The sequence below is a fragment of the Scyliorhinus torazame genome, chromosome 9, assembly GCF_047496885.1.
Source record: "Scyliorhinus torazame isolate Kashiwa2021f chromosome 9, sScyTor2.1, whole genome shotgun sequence".
Lineage (NCBI taxonomy): Eukaryota > Metazoa > Chordata > Chondrichthyes > Carcharhiniformes > Scyliorhinidae > Scyliorhinus > Scyliorhinus torazame.
Window position 1 is genome coordinate 162,025,728 of NC_092715.1, and position 23,760 is coordinate 162,049,487.

The 23,760-nt window shown below is 41.5% G+C and overlaps 1 protein-coding gene across 4 annotated transcripts in view; it reads right to left on the minus strand.

Annotated features, from left to right (window-relative positions):
• Positions 1-1,890: 1,890 nt before the first annotated feature.
• LOC140429554 (terminal uridylyltransferase 7-like) overlaps positions 1,891-23,760 on the minus strand; it is a 145,866-nt gene continuing 123,996 nt past the window's right edge. Inside the window, exons 18-29 of one of the 4 annotated variants that reach the window (XM_072516712.1) lie at positions 20,024-20,127; positions 19,629-19,718; positions 19,193-19,306; positions 18,745-18,822; positions 18,390-18,567; positions 15,143-15,190; positions 14,964-15,055; positions 10,820-10,935; positions 7,405-7,763; positions 7,073-7,143; positions 6,619-6,661; positions 1,891-3,062 (exon numbers count right to left, since the gene is read on the minus strand). In XM_072516712.1, coding sequence (XP_072372813.1) covers positions 2,989-3,062; positions 6,619-6,661; positions 7,073-7,143; positions 7,405-7,763; positions 10,820-10,935; positions 14,964-15,055; positions 15,143-15,190; positions 18,390-18,567; positions 18,745-18,822; positions 19,193-19,306; positions 19,629-19,718; positions 20,024-20,127 — 1,367 coding nt within the window. In that variant the 3' untranslated portion in view covers positions 1,891-2,988. Of the gene's footprint in view, positions 3,063-6,618; positions 6,662-7,072; positions 7,144-7,404; positions 7,767-10,819; positions 10,936-14,963; positions 15,056-15,142; positions 15,191-18,389; positions 18,568-18,744; positions 18,823-19,192; positions 19,307-19,628; positions 19,719-20,023; positions 20,128-23,760 lie in introns of those variants that run through there. The other 3 variants (XM_072516711.1, XR_011949121.1, XR_011949120.1) reach the window with 3 other exon arrangements.

Here is a 23,760-nt window from a genome sequence, read left to right on the forward strand (position 1 = left end):
TCTAAGCCAACAGGGTCGGGGCCAATCCCCGCCTCGCCCTCTTAATTTTAATAATCTTTGTCACAAGTAGGCTTTAACACTGCAATGAAGTTACCGTGAAATGCCTCGGTAGCCACATTCCGGCACCTTATCGGGTACACAGAGGGAGAATTCTGAATGTCCAATTCACCTGACAGCACATCTTTCAACTGGACTGAATTTAGTAGATTCATTTGGTGCATCCCTAATTGCAAATAGTACAAATGGAATTCCTTCATAATCCTCTGGATAATCCTGACTTTCGGCCCTCAACATGGTCTTTAAAGTTTGATGCCATCTTTCTAATGCTGCTTGTGATTCCAGATGATGCGCCGTTGAGTTAAATTGCTTTACTCATAAGCTATCCATAACTTTCTTGAATAACTACATAAAATTGGATCCCTGATCTGATTCAATGTATTTTGGTAGTCCATACCTAGTAAAAGATTTGGTTAGCTCCTCTGGGAAAGGCGTTACTCCCGGGGGTGGTGGGAGCTGGATACTTGGCGATAGTAATATTGGATCATGCTCCATACTATGTGGATATGCAATTAGAAACGGGCCAAGCCCAGTGCCTGCCATGGAGGGTGGACACATCACTCTTGGCAGATAATGGGTTGTATGAAAGGGTGGCTGCGCTAATAGGGAATTATGTAGATTCCAACCAGAATGGGGAGATCTCGCCTTCTACATTCTGGGACGCGTTGAAGGCGGTGATCAGAGGAGAATTAATATCGTACAGGGTCCACAAGGTTATGGCTGGCAGGGCTGAAAGGCAGAGGCTGTTAGACTTAATCTTGGAGTTGGATCAGCAGTACACCACGGCCCTTACGGCAAAGAGAAAGAGACTACAAATGATGTTTGAGCTTAAATCGACAGAGAATGCGGTGAGCCAGCTTCGTCGTTCACGAGAGACGTTTTATGAGTACAGGGATAAAGCCTGTCGATTATTGTCTCCAATTGAGATAGCAGGCAGCAACACGGGAAATAGCTCAGGTTATAGATGGGGGGGGGGGGGGGGGGGGGGGGGTGAGAAGCTGGTTACTGCCCCAGATAAGATTAATGGAGCTTTTGAGGATTTTTATTGCGGGCTATACAAGTCTGAACTGCCAGAGGATGACTTGGAGATGGGAGTGATATTTGGGCAGATTGGACTTCCCAGTGGTAGAAAGGCTGAAGAGGGTGGGACACTTTTGGGGTTGGAGTAAGTTAGCCTGTATTGGTTCCATGCAAGCGGGGAAAGCATTGGGGCTGGATGGTTTTCTGGCCGAATTTTACAAACAGTTCACGGTCTTGTTGCCGCCACACATACTGGGAATGTTCAACGACTCTGCTGAGAGGGTGCTGCCAGCCACGCTGAAGCAGGCCTCGATTTCTCTAATCCTGAAAAAGAAGATCCCCTTGAATGTGGGTCTTATGGGCCTATTTCACTTTTAAATACTGGCACAAAAATACTAGCTAAAGTTCTGGCGAAACGTGTGGAGGGGTGCCTGTCAGAATTGATCTCGGAGGACCAGGCAGGATTTGTCAGGGGCCGACAGTTGTCATCCAACATCAGGAAGCTTTTGAATGTGGTCATGTCGCCCTCATATATTGTAGATCAATTACGCTTTCAGAAATTTTGGTCTCTTGAGCTTTTTAAGAGCGTTTCTAAATTTGAAAAAAACAAATTGTCTAGACATTAGACTGAAATACTTCTTTCACAATCTTTAGAAAATTTGGTTGCACTATTTTAACTAGGTATACTCATTTCAGTACAAATTGTTTATAATTATAGGTTAGATACTTAACTGTTTGTGACAAATAAAAAGTGATTATGCAATTAAAAATTGCCAGACTTCACCTTTTTTGCATAATTAGAAACTCAGTAAGTTTTTCTATGAATTTTATTTGTGTTGCCACGAGACTTTACATACAGTAGTTGAGAGATTTTGAATGTATATTTACCACATATGTACAAACACAAGGTATCTGTCAACTTTTTTTATACAAGCATCATTTTTTTAAACAGTGGGCAACTTGAGTAGCAAATCCTCAAAAACATACATTTATTCAAAAGCAACATAACAATCATACAGTATCAAGCATATTCAAGATTCCCTTCTCCTGATGTGTGACTTCTGTGGATTACATAAAACATGTTTCTCAGTTGTATTTATTTTTCAAAACCAACATTTTAAAATATCACTGGTACAATAATTCAATTCATTAACATTTTGGATGTAATTTGCAGTTCAAGGCAAATTAATGGAAAATTCAAGATACGAATGTCAATAAATAGAATCCATCCACTAAGCTTTGCCAAATCACCAATGTCCAAGATTATTGTTTAGAAACAATGATACATTTCTTCTATTGTTCACATCCACAGTAATTAAATAACTTTTGAATCACTGTTGTGATATTTCCTGTGACAAGTTTTTCTACAAACTTTTCCCCCCGATAAATACACAAGAATGGCACTGTGAAATAAAACAAAATAAAATTCTGGAAATTGAACAGAAATGTTACTTTCCATGGAATACGATATGTATTTGCCTGAACTTTATTACATTAATTGCTTTAAAATAATTTAACAGTTAAGGTGCCACCTTCTTATCTATTTCATTTGCATAATAATAAGGAAAGTTACCAAGTTATAATTTGGTTCACAGGGGAAAGAAATGCCAGTTTGGCCAAAAAATTAAAATAAGGCTTGAAATTTACGCTTGATATCACAACACAAGAAACATTTTAAACAAAGAATGTGATCTAATTAAAAACATTACTCATTTAACTCAATAAGAACAGGGATCCATCCCACTGTGGCGACATTTCGATATAACATAAAATCACTCTATTCTTTCAAAAACAAGCATAAAACATTTACGGGATTGCCTTAATTGAGTCAAAACTGCAGAGGATTTGCACAAAGGTGATAATTTACAAACATCAAACTGAAATGCAAATGTTTTCAGCCTCCTTTGAAATTCATTCTGGTTGGGTCCTTTTATGTGGAGAGCTTCCCAGAGTTGAAGAACTTGTTGAGAATTTACTGGTAAGGCCTGTAAACAGATTTATTTTAACGAACTGTGAGACTTTAAATAAACTATCAAAACGTACTAATGAATATTACATTACAATGATTACTCAATTATGCGGAAAACCTAGTGGAGTGCTATCTTAAAATACAGCCCCCAGCATCTATGAAATGGTGAGGGAAAAAGATTTAAAAAAATTAACTTTCTACTCAAAAAAACTTGGGTGAAGTTGCTGACTGGAAGGAATACATACAGACATACAATTTACAATGCAGAAGGAGGCCATTCGGCCCATCGAGTCTGCACTGGCCCTTGGAAACAGCACCCTACTTAAGCCCATGCCTGCACCCTATCCCCATAACCCCACCTAACCTTTTTGGACACTAAGGGCAATTTAGCATGGATGTCGGAGAGTGGCCCCATTTGAGTGGAGTTCCAGCACAAGGAGAATCAAAGTCGAGTTCTGCCCAACTGGAGATGCTGGTACAGAAATCGACCATGTCAAACGTTGTTGAGGAGGACGATGAGAAGGAATAACATACTACAACTACAGTCACATAGGAAGGCATGTCTAATTTTGGTGAGGGCTATTTGATCATACGGCAGGAATAGAAACCTTATTGGAACAGTTCAAAGAGTTGCAGAAAAGATGGATACGGATTTGTGAAGCAACAATACATTTAAGAACTTTGGAGAAGAAACAGATATTAAAGTGGGGCAGTGCTTTCCTAGAGTAGAGGAGTTGATTCTTGCTTTAAAATGAGGAGGGGAATGATGACAATAGTTTTGATGAGGGGTTGGGTCATTGCAAGAGAAGAGGGAGCAACTTACAATGTCAGACAGTATGGGCGACTGGTAAAGAAATTGCCATCAGTTTAATCTGAATGGAGTCAAGGGAGAAAGATATGTGTCTCAGGGGTGAGATGAGCTTGGAGAGGTATTATAGTTAGATGGGAGAAAAATAGAGGCGGGGATGTGGGTTCATGTCAATGGCAGGGGTAGCTTGATGGGAGGTTTTGGTCCCTGGACAATAAGGGTGGGAGAACATAAGAAATAGGAGCAAGTGTTGGCCTTTTCGCCCATCAAGCCTGCTCCCATAATAAGATCATGGCTGATGTGATTGTGACTTAAATTCCACTTTCCTACCTTTTCATCCTGGTATATTTGGAAGTTTTGAAAGAGATGATAGCAATAACAATTTAATATATATATATTTATTTTATTTATTAAAAATTTTTTTTTTATTGAAAACACTTTCATTTCTAACAATATAATCTAATACAGATGTTACAAATTACAATATAAAAGGAACACAATCAACAGTTAAGAACACATCCAAACCTAAACCCACAACAATAAACTACCACCCCCCCAAAAAGAAATGACTGTGACTAACTCTTTAAAAAAGGAAATGAATGGCTGCAATCTCAGGTAGAACCCCTCTACCGACTCCTAATGCTGTACTTGATCTTCTCCAAATGTAAAAATTCCATGAGGTCACCGAACCAGGCCAAGGCACTGGGCAGAGTACGGGGCCTCTAGCCAAGCACGAAGGGGCTATTAACGAGGCAAAGGTGAGGACATTCAACTTCGCCCCTGTCTGCAGCACTGGAGTTCGATACCCCAAAAATGACCACCAACAGACAAAGCTCCAGTTCAACATTAAGAATCACTTACATGATGTTTTAGAAACAGACACAAAACTTGGTACTGTAGCCACCTAAAATGGCTGATTCCCTATTAATTTGGCCAAAACCCGATTTAAAATGGCTAACCGGAAAGGCTGATGGGAAAAGCAGCCAACAGGACACAAACGGACAGCTGCAGACAGAATAGCATATTCGGCTCTGGGAAAGTCGGCCCAGATCGATACTCAAGACCATTAGCAGCACATCAACCCAGACATCTGTAGTTTAATCGGCTATCCCCGGGAACAATTGCAACATATTAGCAATTGAATGCCGGACCAGACCTGTCGGCGCCTGCAGTGGCCGAAACAAAGACAGGTGAACGACCACCCCCCGATCGAGGAATCGCCCCGTTATTGGACGTATCGAACCCAGTGATTGGGAACAAGTCCAATCACTTGGGACTCAGGGTCAAGGGCCGCCCCGAGAGGCGGGAAGCCCCTGGGCCCTATAAAGTAAGGGGCCAAGTTCAGATCTCTCTCTCTCTTCCTTCTTCTCCTGCTCGAGACCTTCGCAAGAACATCAACCAGAAACAGTAAGTTTGACTCCAGCGATCGCTACCCGATAAAGACTCCTAGCCATCGACCTGTATCAGCCTTTTGAATCCCGCGGGCCAGATCCGATTCGATAAGCCATTCGTTTCCCTGACCTGGTGGGCCCTTCCTAAAGTTAAGTATTGGCCAGTAGTGATAGGTTTCTGTATAGATAGTAGGATTATTGTGTAAGCATTACTTGTTGTATATAATAAATGACCGTTGATTTCAATCTTACTAAGCGGTGTGCTGACTTATTAATCATAACTCGAGCTTGAACCACGTGGCGGTATCAGAAAGATACTTGGCGACTCGTGAGCAAAGGTGACATAATCAGAGCTAATAAACTAAGGCTAAAAAGAGCAACAGTACACGACCAGAACATAGGAACATGATTAACTGGCCTCCGAGAACACCGCTCACTCCTGTATTTTATGATGTATATATACGCTAAGTTATGTTAAATATCAAGGTTTATCCTTTAGACGTTAACATTAGGGGGAGATGGTGGTGTAGTGGTCAGGTCACACGATGAGTAATCCAGAAGCCCAAATTAATGCTTCAGGGACACGGGTACAAATCCCACCATGGCAATTGGGGAATTTATTTAAAAAAAATTTTTTTTTAAAGAGTACCCAATTATTTTTTTCCAATTAAGGGGCAATTTAGTGTGGCCAATCCAACCAACTCTGCACATCTTTGGGTTGTGGGGTGAAACCCACGCAGACACGGGGAGAAAGTGCAAACTCCACAAAGTGACCCGGGGCTGTAATCGAACCCGGGTCCTCAGCGCCGTAGGCAGAAGTGCTAATCACTGGGCTCCAGTGCTGCCCACAATTGGAGAATTTATATAAAGAATACAGCACAGTAACAGGACCTTCAGCCCTCCAAGCCTGCGCCGACCATGGTCGTCTAAACTAAAACCGTATGCACTTACGGAGTCCGTATCCTTCCATTCCCACCCTACTCATATTTGTCTAGATGCCCCTTAAATACTGCTATCGTACCTGCTCCCACCACCTCTCAGGCAGCACGTTCCATATATTTACCAATAAATATATAATCAATAATTCTAATTAGTCTGAAATTGAAAGATGGCCATAAAATAATCATCGATTTTCATAAAATTCCATCTTGTCACTAATGTCCTTTGGGGAAAGAAATTTGCCACCTGTACCCAGTCTGGTCTACATGCGACTCCAGACCCACAGCAATGTGGTTGACCCTTAACATAAATAGCCAAGCAAGCCATTCCTTCTCAAGGGCATTAGAAATGGGTAATAAATGCTGGCGATGCCAGCAATGCCCACATCCTATGAAAGAATAAAATAAATAAATAAAAGATTAAAGTTTCCAAACCTGGTTGGGAATTTAAGAGTCCTTTTTGTTTTCTCTTCTCCTTCTGAGATAAAGGGAAAAATGTATGAATTAGTAGGCAACTAAATTAAGCTCAAGCATAGCTCCTCTTTCCTCCCCTCATCCTCCAAAATCCCTTTTTGCTTTGTTTGAGAAGTTGACAATGTTGAACACCCAACTATTCAATATCAGATATCTGACACTAAAGGTTATCAATACAAATTTCTAAAATAAAGCTGGATAAACTCAGAAGGTTTGGCAGTGTCTGTCGAGAGAGAAACAAAGTTAATGTTTAGTCCATATGACTATTCTACAGAACTGAAGAGGGATAGTTCTATATCCTGAGATTATCCAGCATTTTTGTTTTCAGTTTAGATTTTGAGCATCTGTAATATTTTGCTTTTGATACTATAATGCAAATTTTAGTCTGTTACACATCATTTATTCTCTTCCTTACCACATTTACTTTGGCGTACTCATTTCCAATACTGGGTGCTGAGGATGCAGAAAATTCAGCACTAATTATACCTGAAGCAAAGCAGAAAAAACAAAACTCATCACGTATACATTAGGTACAAAATAAATTCTGGAAAAGGCATTATAATTAAAAGTAGGTCTTGAATACAAATTTTCCTTGCAGATGAATTACTACTCAAAACAAAGAAAATATTCCCCTGAATTTTACTGCATCTTTCGACTGACGTTACAAAACAACAACATAAGATAACCAATTAGAATTATGCCCCTAATTACCAGCAGCTTAATTCAAACACACTAACCAATCACTACCTTTATGACGAGGACATTCCTTCCTGATGTGACCTTCCTTCCCACAAATGAAGCAACATTTATCTTTGTCCTCCTGCTTCCTCCTTTGTTCTGGGTATTGTCTGGAAGTTCTGTCCCTGAGAATTTCATTTGCTGCTCGGTCTTCCTTAGATTTCCTTGGCAGTCGAATCTCGGGGTATACATCTCCTTCTTTTACTGGAATATCCATGAAATTTAGTGCAAGCAGCTTTGGCAGGTCCTTGTTTGGGAATTCTTTGTCTTCAGGTTTTCTTTTGGTTTTGATTTCAAAGGGTCTTTGAAATTTATCATTGAACCCCGATTTGGATCTAATATCATCGAGATTTTGTCGTCTTGCTTTGCTGCTAACAAATATTTTGAAAAGAGTTGTTAGGAAACAATAACTTGTGACTGTTGAATTGAATGTATTCAGAGTTAGAGATTTAGTAGTATTGGGTCAGAAATTCAATGGGTTTGCCATTGAGCAACATTTATATCTCAATAACTTATGATGGTTGGCCAGGGTGACAGGATGGGACAAGTGTATGGAGATTGTTATAGAGTGTTATTATTGTGCACGTTCTTATTTAAATCCAATGCTGAAGTCAACAGTAAGTGCTGTGATATCTTAGTTGTTGTTACCTGTGCATTTTCTAATTTAACTGATGTTAATTATGATAGGAGCCAAATATACCATTAAGTTTCAATTTGCTTCTGTCCAATTCTGGTCACCATAATTTAAGAGCATGTCAAGTCACTGAAGAGGGTATTAGAGGTGATTTACTAGAATGATACTAGGGAGAGAAACTGAAGTTTTATGAAGAGACCAGAAAAGCTGCAATTGTTCTTTTCAGAGATAGTTATTGGGAGAGTTGACAGATGTGTTCAAAATTTTGAAGGGTTTTGATAGAATTAGGGGGTCCCTGTGGGTCGGGAGGCAGGTCACCTCTGTATTTGGAATGGGGGGGGGGATCACCCAGACAATCCGGTGGTTCGGAGCTGCTATGCGGTGAGGGGGCGAGGGAGGATTTGAGGTTGGGGGTGGGAGAGGATGGGCTAAGATGGTCTCTACCATTGTGGCCCAGGGGTGGTGGACCTCGAAGAGTGTGATTGCACTGCACTTACCTCTCTTTGATGTGGTCAATCTGTGCCAACATTGGGGTTTCATCACTTAGGTCACTGCACCGTGAAGGGAAATGAATGAATCAAAGCTGCAGATGGTTTGTAGAAGCTGTCAATCACAGACCACTACCAGCAAGCTATGAATGGCTTGCAGCCACTGGATCTGTGGCAACCAGATGCAGGTCACAGCTATTCTCTTTCGAGGAATGGACACATGGAGCTTCAAGGTAAGTGTCACAGCTGTAATTATTCTCACTGAACCTGTCTGCATGCTCTCAAGCTTCCAGGGTCTCCCTTCTTTTATGGGAGGGGGGGGGGAGAGGAGTCTCTTTAGTCACAGGGTCCCTATGGGGGTGTTCCAGTGTTCCCCTATTACAAGGTTCCATGTGGGGTGTTTCCCTACTACATGGGTCCTGGGGGATGGGGGCTTGGATGGGCTCTATCAGCGTGGCCCTGGCATGGTGGGCATCGCGGAGGGCCAAGGCATAACTCCTTTGGAGGGTTACCCCCTTGGCCCATCACGAGGTTCACCCCGGCCACGCTGGTAGAGACCACAAGTGACCGTGCCCATATAATTCCCGGCTGCGGGGACAGGAGAATCACGGAGGGCAAGAACATAAGGTGCCGGACCCGCGAAATGGATTCAAATGGGTCAGTAAGACACATTTGCATTAATTTACATGCTCCCGCTGACGTGTAGCGTGGACCTTGATTCTGGGGGTCAGAGCATCCCATTTGGGTCGGCGCCTGGCATCGATGCCGATTTTGCCCCAATGTCCGATTCTGCGTCCCATTGGAGAATGCAATCCGGGTGTCCCGGGACAGAGAATCTCGCCCGCTGTATCTCCTGATGTCGATGTGAAGGTATCTTTGCACATGCACACATTTGTATCTTGCAGGTCTCCCTGTCTTTTAAGTATATGATTTAGCATATGTATCTCCAGTTGTAATCAGAAGCCAGACTTGATCAATTGTTAGGGATTAATCAATTACAGCATCTCAAAGTGTATAAAATATGCCATCAAATAGCAGGAAGTGGGTTTCTTACCTGCCTGCATAAGTAACAGTTATGACAGTAAATTGAGAAAAATAATAGGAAATGATTTCTAGCTTAATGAGGATTAAGAAGAGAATATAATAATATTGTGAAGAGGACATAGATAGAATTTAAGAGGATGCAAACAGCTGGTGGAATGGGAAGACATTGGCAGATAAAATTTAACGCAGAATAATGGGAAGTGATACTTTTGGTAGGGAGAACAAGGAAAGGCAACATTCAATACTGAGTTCAAAATCATCACCAGAAAAAATGAAGAGAATGTTTTTTTAAAATTCAAGATGGTTGTTCAGAGATAGAATACCCATTAGAATTATTGCTAGCAGAAGAATTAAAATGGAAAGTTAATAATTATTTCAGGTTATATGGGGAAAAACCAGGGAATATGACTAAGGAAAAACCAGGGAATGTGACTAAGGAAAAACCAAGGAATATGACTAAGTCCCAGCAAAGGCACAATAGGACAAATGACGCTCCTCCCCGGCCTTATTTGCTGCCAAATTCTTACATTTATAAATATACGATAACCCATAAGTTCTAAAAATGAGCTAATGAGCGGATTCTGAATTAAAAAGTGCTTTTGTAACTGAAGTGGGAAATGGTTCAGAAGGGCACTTGGCACAGAAGATGGCTGCCTGACACACAAGATGGAGACACAGAGAATAAAGCAGACATAACTGATGCCTGGAGCCCAGCGGGGTGCCAGTGGGACAGATCCAGGACAAAGGGAGCCAGACAGGAAGATTAAGAAATACATAAATGCGGGACACCACTTGAATAAAGCTGACTTCAGCCAAGGTGTACACAATGATAGGCTAATACGAATGTCTTGGGCCATTTCCTAAAACAAAGGGACAATCGATACTGCTTTCCTGCTGCTACCTGTAACCTGTAAAACCTCTTTAACTATAACCATGTGTAAATGGCAAAACACTTACAAATAGCGATGTACAATCTATAAAATGTTTAAAGATAACAAGGTGATAATTGTTTTGTATCTGGGCTCATTGTGAACCCAAAGTATAAAATGAATGACTGCCATTCAAACCACGAGAAAGGTTGGCTACCGTACCGCGGGGTACGTACGCTTTCTCCCGAAGCTTCGTGTAACAATAAACTGCACTGCTTGAACACAGCAAGTCTGACTCCCGAAGTGGTTGATTTTCCCACAACAGTAACCTATGTGCAAATAAATAATTTCTGTTGTAGAGGAAGCAAGATGATTTGCCTGTTACTCACCCTCTCCGCATTGGGCAATCTTTCATAAAATGACCGATTTTCCCACAAATTCTACAGCACCTGTCATTTGGAGCCAACTGCCCCTCAGTCAGGATTTCTGGATCAAAGAAATACTCCTTCAATTAAAAAACAAAACAAAAGTTAAATACAATCACAATTATTGCACCTGCACAACTGGCAGTATTTTTGGTTACACTTTCTTGTTCAAACCAAGATGAATTATTATAATAATTATTACAATTTTACACAATGAACTGAAAAGTATCCTGTTATTCTGCTGTCTGGCTTACTGATGCATCAGACAGGCTTTTCTGTGCCAAAAGTACTTCCTATCAACAATTTTCTATAAAGCCTGTGCAAGACATGAATACTACACTCACATGTGGGAAGACGCCTGACTATTTCTCTTGCAATGTTCAAGTGATGCAATATTTAAAAAAAAGGTTTTATCCAATAGATGATTCTTTGTTGACCCATGCATTTTATTCTGTCACTTGTTTAATATAGGTGACTCTGATCAAAGTCATGAATGCAGGAGAGTTGAGCCAAAACGGCCTGACTTGAACAAGAGCAGAAAATTCTGGCCAAGGTCTTAAAAATAATTTGAGATCTGGTATGTAATAAAATGGAAAAACGTAACTTGTTAAAGGACAGTCAGCTTGGACTTAGCTAACCTGTGACGTTTCTCCTGAAATTTATTGCACTTCCTTTATCCACATGTCAGTTAACACCATATGCTTAGTTTTGCAAAGGTTTTAAGCTATTACTAAGGTGGAACTTTATCTAAGGTAAAAAGTCATGTCGTTAGAGCTTAGTACTGGTTTCAGAAGTTGGAACAGAGAAAAAGCACAAACAGGGTATTTCAAGCTACAAAGAATTTATGAGCAGGGTTCAATTTAAGGGTTGATTTTACTGTTATTAATATCAATGGCCCAAATTTTGTGGTGATAACAATGACACAACGGTCAGCATTCGCCATCACTACATCTGACAATAAGTATCCAGAGTGTCTTGGGTCTCCTGTTGACGACTGTGGTCCATGCTGCTCTCCTGTTGCTTCACAGCGCCAGGGTCCCAGCTTCGATTCCCGGCTAGGTCACTGTCTGTGCGGAGTTTGCATGTTCTCCCTGTGTCTGTGTGGGTTTCCTCCAGTTTTCTGGTTCCCTCCCACAAGTCCCGAAAGAAGTGCTGTTAGGTGAATTGGACATTCTGAATTCTCTGTGTACCCGAACAGGCGCCGGAATGTGGTGACTCAGGGCTTTTCACAGTAACTTAATTGCAGTGTTAATGTAAGCCTACTTGAACCAACAAAGATTATTATTAATTCTTATTGCTTTTATGTTAATGTAATTTCCACCTTAATCATAAATGTGTACATCAGAAACTGCATTTCTCTCTGTAAAAATATTAAAACGTAAGGAGATAATAATTCTCCAAAACTTCCATGTTTGCTGTCCAAGAACTCCAATAGGATTGCTTATCCTGCTCAATGACATCATTCTAACTGAACACATGGAGATACCATTGACTTGACAACGGATTCAAATTAATGTGAATGAAAATGAGATTCACACCACAGAGAGTGCTAGATATTTTAGGGCAGCTTCGTTCGAGGTCTGTGGGGAGTTCCATTATTTCTTGGAAAGTCTGGGCTTACGTCTGCAGCCACAGTTTCACCTTTGTCATCTTCGTATTCCTGTACTGAACAGCTTGTAGCACTGGAATAATCCCGAGATTATTATTCTAGAAGACCTCCTCTTTTATCAGTCTAATTTTACAGGATTTTAATTCTATTCCTTTCATGTTCCGACATGTACCATATTCTTTGATTATTCTCTCGTTTTGATAAAATATTTGCAGCTGCACCATAACATTCCCTAACCTGACATCGGGGATGAAACACACCATTTGGAACTCTCAGCTGAAACTAGAAAAATGACTGTTTCTTTTAATAACGATGGTATCCCCATATTTCTTGACCGGGATTCTCCGACCCTGCGGCCAAGTTCTAATGCCAGCGTCAAAAGCAGCGCGAGCCACTCCGGCGTCAGTGGGCCGCCAGGCCCGGGTATGCACCCCTTCCTAGAGAGCTAGTACGGCGCTGGAGTGGTGTCCGCTGCTCGGAGGCCAGCGCTAGTCCGCGCATGCGCACCATGGCTGGCGCGAGTCATCGCGTGCGTGTGGGTTCCCGTCTCCGTGCCAGTCCCCGGGCAATATGGTGGAGTCCTACAGTGGCCCGACGCGGAGGAACATAGGCCCCCCACTGATCTAGACCGTTCGCCGATCGGTAGGCCCCGATCGCGGGCCAGGCCACCGTGGAGGCCCTCCCCCCTGGAGTCAGATCCCCCCCCCCCCCCTCCCCACCCACCCAAACCAGGACGGCCCCCGCATTCAGAACTCTGAGGTCCCGCCGGGTGGGACCATACCTAACCAACGCCGGCGGGACTCTGCCAAACACGGCGGGCACTTGGCTCGTCGAGGCCTGGAGGGAGGGGGGGTGGTGCTTTCAACAGCCCCCGACCAGCGCGGCGGCGATCCCGCGGGCGCCGAAAATCGGCGGGCCAGCGTGGCGCGATTCTCCAACCCGGCTCGGGATCGGAGAATCCCGGCCCTTGGGTTTTCACAGTTCATTCCCTATCTCTTTGGAAACCACTTGCTATACAGCACTATGGTTTTCTCATGGTTGCCTTCCTCAAAGTGGTCATGACCACAGGTATTTCGTACCATAAAGCTATCTGTCATAGGGCATTGCCTCTCATCTCCTCTTTCTACCTGTTCATCATTTGCGTGGTGGCAATTTCCAGGAATTTTTCAGCCTCCAGTAAGTGATGGGGCAATGAGATTTTTTTCAAGCTCAGAAGCCTTGGGCGTGATTCCCCATTTTGTCAGTGCCCGGAGGTTTCCCGATGGCGTGGGCTGCCCCACAATGGGAAAACCCATGGACCGGCCAGCGCAACGGAGAATGCCGAAGGCGGGCTGGGGCAGAAATGTGGCGCGGTGGGGCGGAGAATCCAACCCTTTAAACTTCAGTGAAAATGGTAAAGGACAGTTCTGGCATGCGTGCTCATCATGGGTACACATTGTGCAGATACTGCTTCATTTGTTACCACATGCTAAACTAAACAGTTTTCTCTGAAAAGTTTATGATAATTAAACACTTGACTTAAATGATTTCTGTACCTCAAGTCTCTTGCTAAGGTTTAACGCATGTTGGTGCACAGTGGTTAGCACTGCTGCCTCACAATACCAGGGACCTGGGTGCGATTCTGGCCTTGGGTGACTGTCTGTGTGGAGTTTGCATGTTTTCTCCATTACTACGTGGGTTTCCTCCAGGTGGGTTTTCCTCCAGTCCAAAGATGTGCAGGTTAAGTGGGTAAGCTATGATCAATCCGCGGGGTAATGGGGATAGGGCGGAGGAGTGTGTCTAGGTGGAGCGCTCTTTCAGGGTTGGTGCAGACTCGATGGGCTGAAAGAATCTCTGCTGTCCAGAGGAGCCAATGTTCTTTCTGAGGCTAAATTCTATACACTCTCGGCCTTTTACACTTTACCGGTCTCTCACTGCTCAATCGTGAAAGGACTGGTGGCATACAGATGACACTAATTAAACGTTTATGTGAGAAATAAGTATGGAGGCGGAAAGTTTTCTTAAATGTCTAAAAGGGTTTCTGCAGTGGGTTACCAAGGAAGGCCACTAAACCAGATAGTATATTAAGAGACAAAAATTTATGTTATGATTACACATAAATAAGGGATACAATCACACATTTTATAAGCTTGGTTGATCATTGAAGAGGATAGATATGCTAATAGCCTAAAATTCTTAATTTCCAACAAAATGAGCTAGAAATGTTTTTTGAGAATTATAGCAGAGTATTTCATTTCAGAAAAGTATCTCCTTCAAATGAGAGATTAGGGTACAAACAGCCTTATTTAAACAAAACACATTACTCCTTTAATTCAGGAAGTATTTTCTCTCCTTCTGCAAAATTGTCCTATTTGCACATATAGAAAGGTTAGATTTTTTCCCTTGCCTATGCCAGATGAAGATGTCGCAGTCAAGTAAATTACTTCAATTTTACAAGCATAATTGATGTTGAGAATGTCATGTAGATATGTGAATTTCCAGACAAAATACACAACATACCATAATTGTGGGATATTGCATTGGGATGAATTTAATTGGAGTTCCAAAAACCTTTCTCCCATTGATGAAAGCTTTCATGATAAAATTTGTCACTGGAAAAACAAAGAGCAATCATCTCTATATTAGACCAACATACCTAATGCTGAAAACTATTTAATAGGAGACAAAATGCAACTTACTCTTTCGGGACAATCCAGCGCCAAGGTTATGATTGAGGTCAAATGGATCTATTTCAAACAAATTTTTTGATTACATCTTGAGAAAACTACTTTTTGTTTACACATAAAATAATAGAGATTTAAAAATACCATGTGCATCTGGCAATGTCAAAAGATGGTCAAAGAGGAAATGACCACAATCAAAAGTAGTCGCCACCATGAGATCATGTAAAGACTACGCAGCCTGTCCATCCAGGTGTAGTGCAACACATGTGGACCTTTACCCTACTGCCAGGCCATGCAATATTCTGAGAGGCAGAAGGAGAGATAAAAAAGAACATAGGCTAATTTGGGAAATAATTCCAAAAAATACCTCTCCAATCCCCAAAATTCCATGGTACTGCCATATCCAATTTATTAATCACTGTTGGTCCACTTGGTTTCTAAACTCAAGTTCCCTTCTACTTCAAATCTAGATCCTTTTTAAAGGCCTATTGTGAGTGAATACTCACTGCACATTCTAGCAATCTATTCGAGAGGCCAATGAATTTCTGCAAAAGTACTTTCCAATATCTAATCTAACTTTTTATTAGTCCTAGACCTCACCACACCTTTTAGACATCATCTGAAAGATTGCAATCATACCTCCCTGAAGCCTAAATTTATGCAACTAAGGAAGCTCCAGTTTCCCCAAGCCCGGCGTCAATTTGGAGCTCTCCTTCAGACTTTCTCTTGGGTATCGACATCCACTACCATTTGAGAGCAATATTGCCCACAGTATTCAAGACATAGCCATAAAGTGTCTGTTAAACACCAGTACTGTATTTCAGTGTCTTTAATAAACACCCCAACATCAAATTAATCCGCTCTGCAGCTGTGCAACACCGGCCAAAACATTATGCTGAACGAATAAGCTGCAGTCAAAAATAGACACTTTTGAGGGAAAGGTAGTGCGCGTGGACAAGCACAAGGCACTTAAAGATCATAGTTAATTAAACATTGCAAGTCTCTCTCCTATTCCACCACCTTCAGAGTGTAACCCTACATTAAAATTATCTGCATTGTGGGACTGCGGCGCTGAGGACCCAGGTTCGAATCCCGGCCCTGGGTCACTGTCCGTGTGGAGTTTGTACATTCTCCTCGTGTCTGCGTGGGTTTCACCCCCACAACCCAAAAGATGTGCAGGTTAGGTGGATTGGCCAAGCTAATTTGCCCCTTAATTGGAAAAAATTTAATAATTGGGTACTCTAAATTTATTTGTAAAAAGATTACCTGCATTGGTAGCTTGCCGAATTGACTCTAATCTTATATCATGGTCACTATCGGTCCATGTGTTCCACCACATGAATGCCTAGTACCATTTCCAGATCACTGCTAAAAAAAACTCAAGTCTAGCAACTAATTATTTTCCTTGTATGCTTGCTTAAATGCTGCATGATATAAGACCATAAGACATAGGAGTAGAATTACGCCACTCGGCCCATCGAGTCTGCTCCGCCATTCAATCATGGCTGATATTTTCTCATCCTCATTCTCCTGCCTTCTCCCCATAACACCGGATCCCCTTATTAATCAATAACCTAACTATCTCGGTCTTAATTATAATAATAATTGCTTATTGTCACAAGTAGGCTTCAATGAAGTTACTGTGAAAAGCCCCTAGTTGCCACATTCCGGCGCCTGTTCGAGGAGGCCGCGGGAATTGAACCCGTGCTGCTGGCCTTGTTCTGCATTACAAGCCAGCTGTTTAGCCCACTATGATAAACCAACCCCTAGACATGCAGTGATTTGACCGCCACAGCATTCTGCGGCAAAGAGTTCCACAGATTCACCACCCTCTGGCTGAAGAAAGTCCTCCTCATCTGTTTTAAAGGATCGTCCCTTTAGTCTGAGATGGTGTCCTCCGGTTCTAATTTTTCCTATAAGTGGAAACATTCTCTCCACATCCACTCTATCCAGGTCTTGCAGTATCCTGTAAGTTTCAATAAGATCCCCCCTCATCCTTCTGAACTCCAACGAGTTCAGATCCAGAGTCCTCAACCATTCCTCATATGACAAGTATATGATTGATGAGTGCAGGATTTTAGATATATTGGATTATAAAATGTGGCAATTTAAGGTTTAAAAGCCTGGGTTAGAGTGTGTTTGACTGCAGTAGTCATATTTTTAAAATAATTTTGTTTTGCAAGGCCCGAAAGCTTTTAGGAGCCAGAAATGAAATTGACAATAGTAAAAACCGAGGCTAATGCACTGCTTTTTGACTAGGGGGAGCCTGGGGTGTTCATTTGTATCCAGCTTGGGGAGATGTGTCATTGCTGGGTGGATCTAAGGCATTTATTAAGGTATTCAGACATTTTGAGAAAGATTCTGAGTTGAGTTCTGATCTGTCTACCCTTTAGACCTCAAGTAAAGTATTTTGCTCTCAAAGTAGGATAGTTAAAAAAGATTAATAGCATTGAAAGCAGTGCACACTTCTTTGAGAACAATGGGGGAATCTGAAACAAATCAGTTGAAACAGCTTTTTGAAGACATCCAGCCAGAGTCTGCAGGGATTCTAACAAGAGCCAAATCTGTTCTGTAAAGCAAGTATTACTATGTGCCATTGGGATGTAGGATGGATTGAAAGCTGTATGTATTTTTTATTTCTTGTTTAATTGGGAATAGAGATAATAATTACAAGTATTGTATTTGCTGTATTGAGTAATATTGTTTAAGGGGTAATTGTGAGCTATTTTGGGGTGTAATGTTAAAGATGTTTAATATTGTGGTAATACTAAAGGTTTGCTTTAAAATACTAAATCCCCATTTATTTGTGCAATCAGTCCTGAAGCAAAGTATTCGGAATGTGGCGACTAGGTGCTTTTCACAGTAACTACATTGAAGTCTACTTGTGACAATAAGCGAATATTATTATGTATTCTTTCCGCGCTGTTTTATAAAATAAACAAAAATATTGGAGTTTTGGTCCAGTATCCTAGCCACTGTTTGGGTCTGGTCTGGGATCTTAATAATGAGAAAAACAATTAATATCCACAACTATTGGGACTGCCCCCTCAACACTTTTCTATCCATGATCAATTGGGTAATTAAAATACCAATTACATGTGCACTACTTAATTCTGTTGACCCGAGGGTAAGGACATTTAGTATGCTCCTCATTGCTCTTAGACATAGACTCACACGTTTAGAAAACACAAGTGTACTGTTTTAAAAAATATTTTAAAATTTGATCATGTAAGTGACACCAAATCAGTTTTACAAGATTTACCTTCTATAACAATATATTTAGAAGTCCACTGCTTCTTGAAGGTTGTGAGTAGAGCCTTTCTCCGGATGCTGATAACATGTTCTTTGAAATCAAACTCCTCTGTGTAGAACCTGAGAAGCCCCAGCCACAACTCTCCAACAGACTCTTTATTTTTTCCATAGTCTGGCCATTTGCTTTTCTACAATACATTTTCAAAGGACTGCATTAGTTTTCAGGCAAGCAATGGTTTACTTGAGGATGAACGGAGGCTGAACTCGCCAAAAAATGAAATGTTACTCTGGGATAAAAAACGATTGAAGTGAAGAAACTAAAGTTGCCTGGTTTAAAAATAACCTCGCTGTTTAAGTGAACTTACCAATTCATCCAATTTATCAAAGTAATAGACATTCCAACCATCAATGAACAATTCTGGCTTTTTTGTTGCATCATATATCTGAAAATCAGTGAATGTTAAATTGTGATAATTCTGCAAAACAAACATAATTCTTATACAAACCAAGAAGTAATTATAAACTGAGTGGTTAGTCTTTATGAATAGTGAATTTGGTAAATCTTTTATCCAATGTAGAAAATACAAACTGTATATATTATCTCCATTTTCAACACTCTGGAATAAGCCCAGAGATTTGTGCAGTTTCCTATAGAAATCAGCATTGTCCTAATTTTAAAAATGGTAATAGATATTGAAAACATTGAAATATTACTGACACTTTGCTTTAAAAAAAAAAACATTATCCTATTTAAGAGTATGAAATTTATCAAGAATGTATTTTGGATGAGGATCTTGGTTAATTCTTGCATACCTCTTGAAGGACAGGAATTACCGGTGGTTTCCTTTGCTGTAGGAAGTAAAGTGCCATTAGGGTATATGCATATGATGAAAGGCTGCCTCTGGATGCATCTCCAATATCGCACACCTGTTGAAATACATGAAATGTATGAAATACATTTCTAGTATCTGATATGTGCGGTTTGTTGACTCCAAAAAAAGACTCCAATTTAGTCAAGCATGACAGCTCTCAGATCTTGTTCCAAAATTGTCCCAAAGCTCGAACTGCCATGTTTTAACTCAATATTGTATTAAAATAGAGATATGGACCATGATTAAATGAACACATTAACTTAGCCTTCAAAGCCTAAATATAATGGCTATGACAAACAGTCTCAACATTGAATGTCTAAAAGCATACATGAAACATTTGAACAAATTCTGATATACAAGAACAAAGGTAAAGTTACCTTGGCAAAAACCTTCATTGTATATCCTAAGTATTTCACTCTGGGGTCAATTGCTGCATAAGAGGCCAACAGTCCAGTGTTGTGCAAGGCCTGCAGAATGAAAATAGATTTTGCTTTGTTTAATCCAATCCACCAAACTACAATCAAATAAAAATATACACTCATATTTATGTAGAAGCAATTGTGCAAAGTTGGTTTTGTCTTTAAAAATATCCAAATACAATGGTGAAATTAGTCAAGATCAAAATTTAGCCCATCATTTTCATTGCCTTTGGTTAATAACAAAGATCAGATGCAAAAAAACAATTGGTCATGAAACAAAAACCTAATTTTTTAGAGGTCTATTGAATAGTATTTATTAATATTACATCTAATTAAAATGTTGTGTTTCTTACCAGAGTGTTATATAAACTAATGTCTCCCTCAAGGCCACTTCTTATGTGGAAAAATTTTACGATTGGTACTTTTGCTGTTGTAATGGGCAGAATGCTCTTTAAGCCTAGGGTTACATTTTAAAATCAGAGATTACAATTTTAAAACAGCAAACAGGAAATTGTCATTCATAATAAAAAAGACAGATAATTACAAATACTCAAAATCTGAAAGAAAATCATACAGCAACATGGAAATATGCAGCAAGTTAGTCAGTATGTGGAGGGAACAGACAAGTTAATATTTGGCAACTAATGCAATCAGTGGTCAGGGGTGAGGAGGCAGCATGGGAGCAGAAGAATAGGTTGGGTGGGATTTTTAAAATATACATTTAACGTATCCAATTATTTTTTCCAATTAAGGGGTAATTTAGCATGGCCAATCCACTACCCTGTACATTTTTGGGTTGTGGGTGTGAGACCCATATAAAAATTGGGAGAACGTGCAAACTCCACAGGACAGTGACACAGGGCCGGGATCGAACCCAGGTCCTTGGTGCCGTGAGGCAGCAGTGCTAACCACTGCGTCATCGTGCCTGGGTTGGGATCCTTAACTTCAAATAACCATGCAGGCTACAACTTTAATGTGTAGACTGGTCCTGGTTGGTGTCCTACACTGGTAAATTGCACGCTTTTAGCAGGCTAAACTCAAGTGGTAGCTCTTGAGTACGAGAGAAACTTCTATGCACGCACCTAAGCTCTCTGGACTGAGATATGGCCTCTTTGGGAAGACCATGCGCACTTTGTTCCATTATTTAAGAAGGGCAGTAGGGATAATCCAGGAAATTATCGGCCGGTGAGCCTTACGTCAGTGACAGGGAAATTATTGGAAAAGATCCTTAGAGATAGGATTTACTCACATTTGGAAACAAATGGACTTATTAGTGATGGACAGCATGGTTTTGTGAAGGGGTGATCGTGCCTCACTAATTTGATTGGGTTTTTCGAGGAAGTGACAAAGATGATAGATATGGGAAAGGCAGTAGATGTTGTATACATGGACTTCAGTAAAGCCTTTGACAAGGTACCTCATGGTAGACTCGTACAAAAGGTGAAGTCAAATGGGATCAGAGGAGAGCTGGCAAGTTGGACACAGAAGTGGCTTGGGCACAGAAGACAGAGGGTAGCAGTAGAAGGATGCTTTTCTGAATGGAAACCTGTGACTAGCAGCGTTCCACAGGGATCAGTTCTGAGACCTTTGTTGTTTGTAGTGTATATAAACGATTTGGAAGAAAATGTAGCTGGTCTGATTAGTAAGTTCGCAGACGACACAAAAATTGGTAGAGTTGTGGATAATGAAGAGGATTGTCAGAGGATACAGCAAGATATAAACTGGTTGGAGTCTTGGGTGGATAATGGCTGATGGAGTTTAATCCGGACAAGTCTGCACTGTAAATTCTATGATAATCTATGATTAATCTAGGACAAAGGTTCGGCACAACATCGTGGGCCGAAGGGCCTGTTCTGTGCTGTATTTTTCTATGTTCTATGTTAAGTGTGAGGTAATGCACTTTGTAAGGTCCAATGAATGTAGGAAGTACACAGTAAATGGTAGAACTCTTGCGAGTATAGGCAGGCAGAGAGATCTGGGCATGCATGTCCACCAATCAATGAAAGTGGCAACGCATGTGGATGAGGTGGTTAAGAAGGCATACGGCATGCTGGCCTTCATCGGTCAGGGCATTGAATATAAAAATTGGCAAGTCATGTTGCAGCTGCACGGGACCTTAGTTAGGCCTCATTTGGAATTGTGTATAATTCTGGTCGCCACACTACTAGAAGGATGTGGATGCTTTGGAGAAGGTACAGAAGTGGTTTACTACGATGTTGCTTGGTATGGAGGGCATTAGCTATGAGGAGTGGTTAGATAAACACAATTTGTTCTCACAGGAGCGACGGAGGTTGAGAGGCGACCTGATCGAGGTCTACAAGATTATGAGTGGTATGGACAGTGGATAGTCAGATGCTCTTTCCTAGGGTAGGAGAGTCAAGTACTAGGGGACATAGGTTTAAAGTGTGTGGGGCAAGCTTTTACACAAGAGGGTGGTAAATATATGGAAAGCGCTGCCTGGGGAGGTGGTGGTGGTATGATAGCGGTATTTAAGGGGCAACGAGACAATATATGAATAGGGTGGGAATGGAAGGATACAAACTCCGCAAGTGCATACGGTTTTAGTTTAGGCAGGTACCGTGGTCGGCGCAGGCTTGGAGGGCCGAAGGGCCTGTTCCTGTGCTGTATTGCTCTTTGTACTGAGCAAAATGAAATCCCATAGGTCAATATAGATTTCCCAGTAGCTTTTGTATCAGTCTCTTAAACCTGGTTATGAATTTAAATGCATAAAGACATCCAGCTGATCAAATATATTTTTCTCTTACCAAAATGTTTTTCAAATAAATTGCATTGAATTTACTTGGAGATTCAACAACAGATGTTCAGGAGAACACCAACGGAGAAGCAGAGGAAGGCACTGGGTGTGTTCAAGGGGGACTTGAGTTTGCAGAAAAAGCTTAATTTTATGTCAAGGCAGTGAAAAGTTGGGGATGAGCCGTCCCCCATCAGTCCAGGGAACCATGATAGGATTATATGGCTGTCAGGCAGTTTAACGGCCTGGAATCAAAGCGTTTGCACACATGAGGGAGGATGCTCCTCTTCCAAGAGCTGCATGCTAATCAGATGGCCACGCCTTTCCAGTCCCTACAGCGTCACCTGGAGTGGTGGCTATTGCTGGGACAAGTCAGTCCATAAGCTGGAAAGTAGTTGAAGGCCAAACTTGAACGCAACTGGGAGAAAGAGAGGGGCCCATGCCACTGAATGGGGTGTCGGGTATGCTCCTTGGGCACAAGGTGCCTGGACAGAAAGGATATCCCAAGCTTGTAATCAGGTGGTCAGGGCTTAACTTGTGGGCTCACCAAGTGGCACGTGCATCCCCACCACTGGTAAAATACTAGTGCCAGGAGACCCTTTATCGAGGGCCTCAATCGACCCATATGTGCGCAGGATCCATACCACCTACTCAGCCGCTGGTAAAATACCAGTGCACATTGATAAGCGACCAGCACTGCACCCCTCTTGCAGTGCCCAGCTACACCCCCTCCCACAACCAACCCCTTGTGGGAGAGGGGGGGGGGGGGGGGAGATACAATTCTGACCAACATAGCTGGGAAATGGCGCTATTTCAAGGAGGAATACAGTGGAAATGATGCAAGAAAAAGTGGGGAAGTGAATCCAGGCACGACTGGAGGAAGTAAAAATAAAACAAAGCTGAAAGAGAAACTTCAAGTGGCCCAAAGTGGCGAGCTCAGATCCTGAATAGTATCTAATAGTCCAGAATAGAAACTAATGTGGATACAGAGTGTGACCTAGAAGTAAATTGACCAATGACAAGACAGCTGGTCATGGTAAGCTAAATTCTTAATCATGATGTGGAGATGCCGGCGTTGGACTGGGGTGAGCACAGTAAGAAGTCTTACAACACCAGGTTAAAGTCCAACAGGTTTGTTTCGATGTCACTAGCTTTCAGAGCACAGTTCCTTCCTCAAGTGAATGAAGAGGTGGGTTCCAGAAACATATATATCGACAAAGTCAAAGATGCAAGACAATACTTTGAATGCGAGTCTTTGCAGGTAATTAAATCTTAAAGGTCCAGACGGAGCAACTGGAGAGAGGGATAATCTCAGATTACAGAGGTGTGAATTGTCTC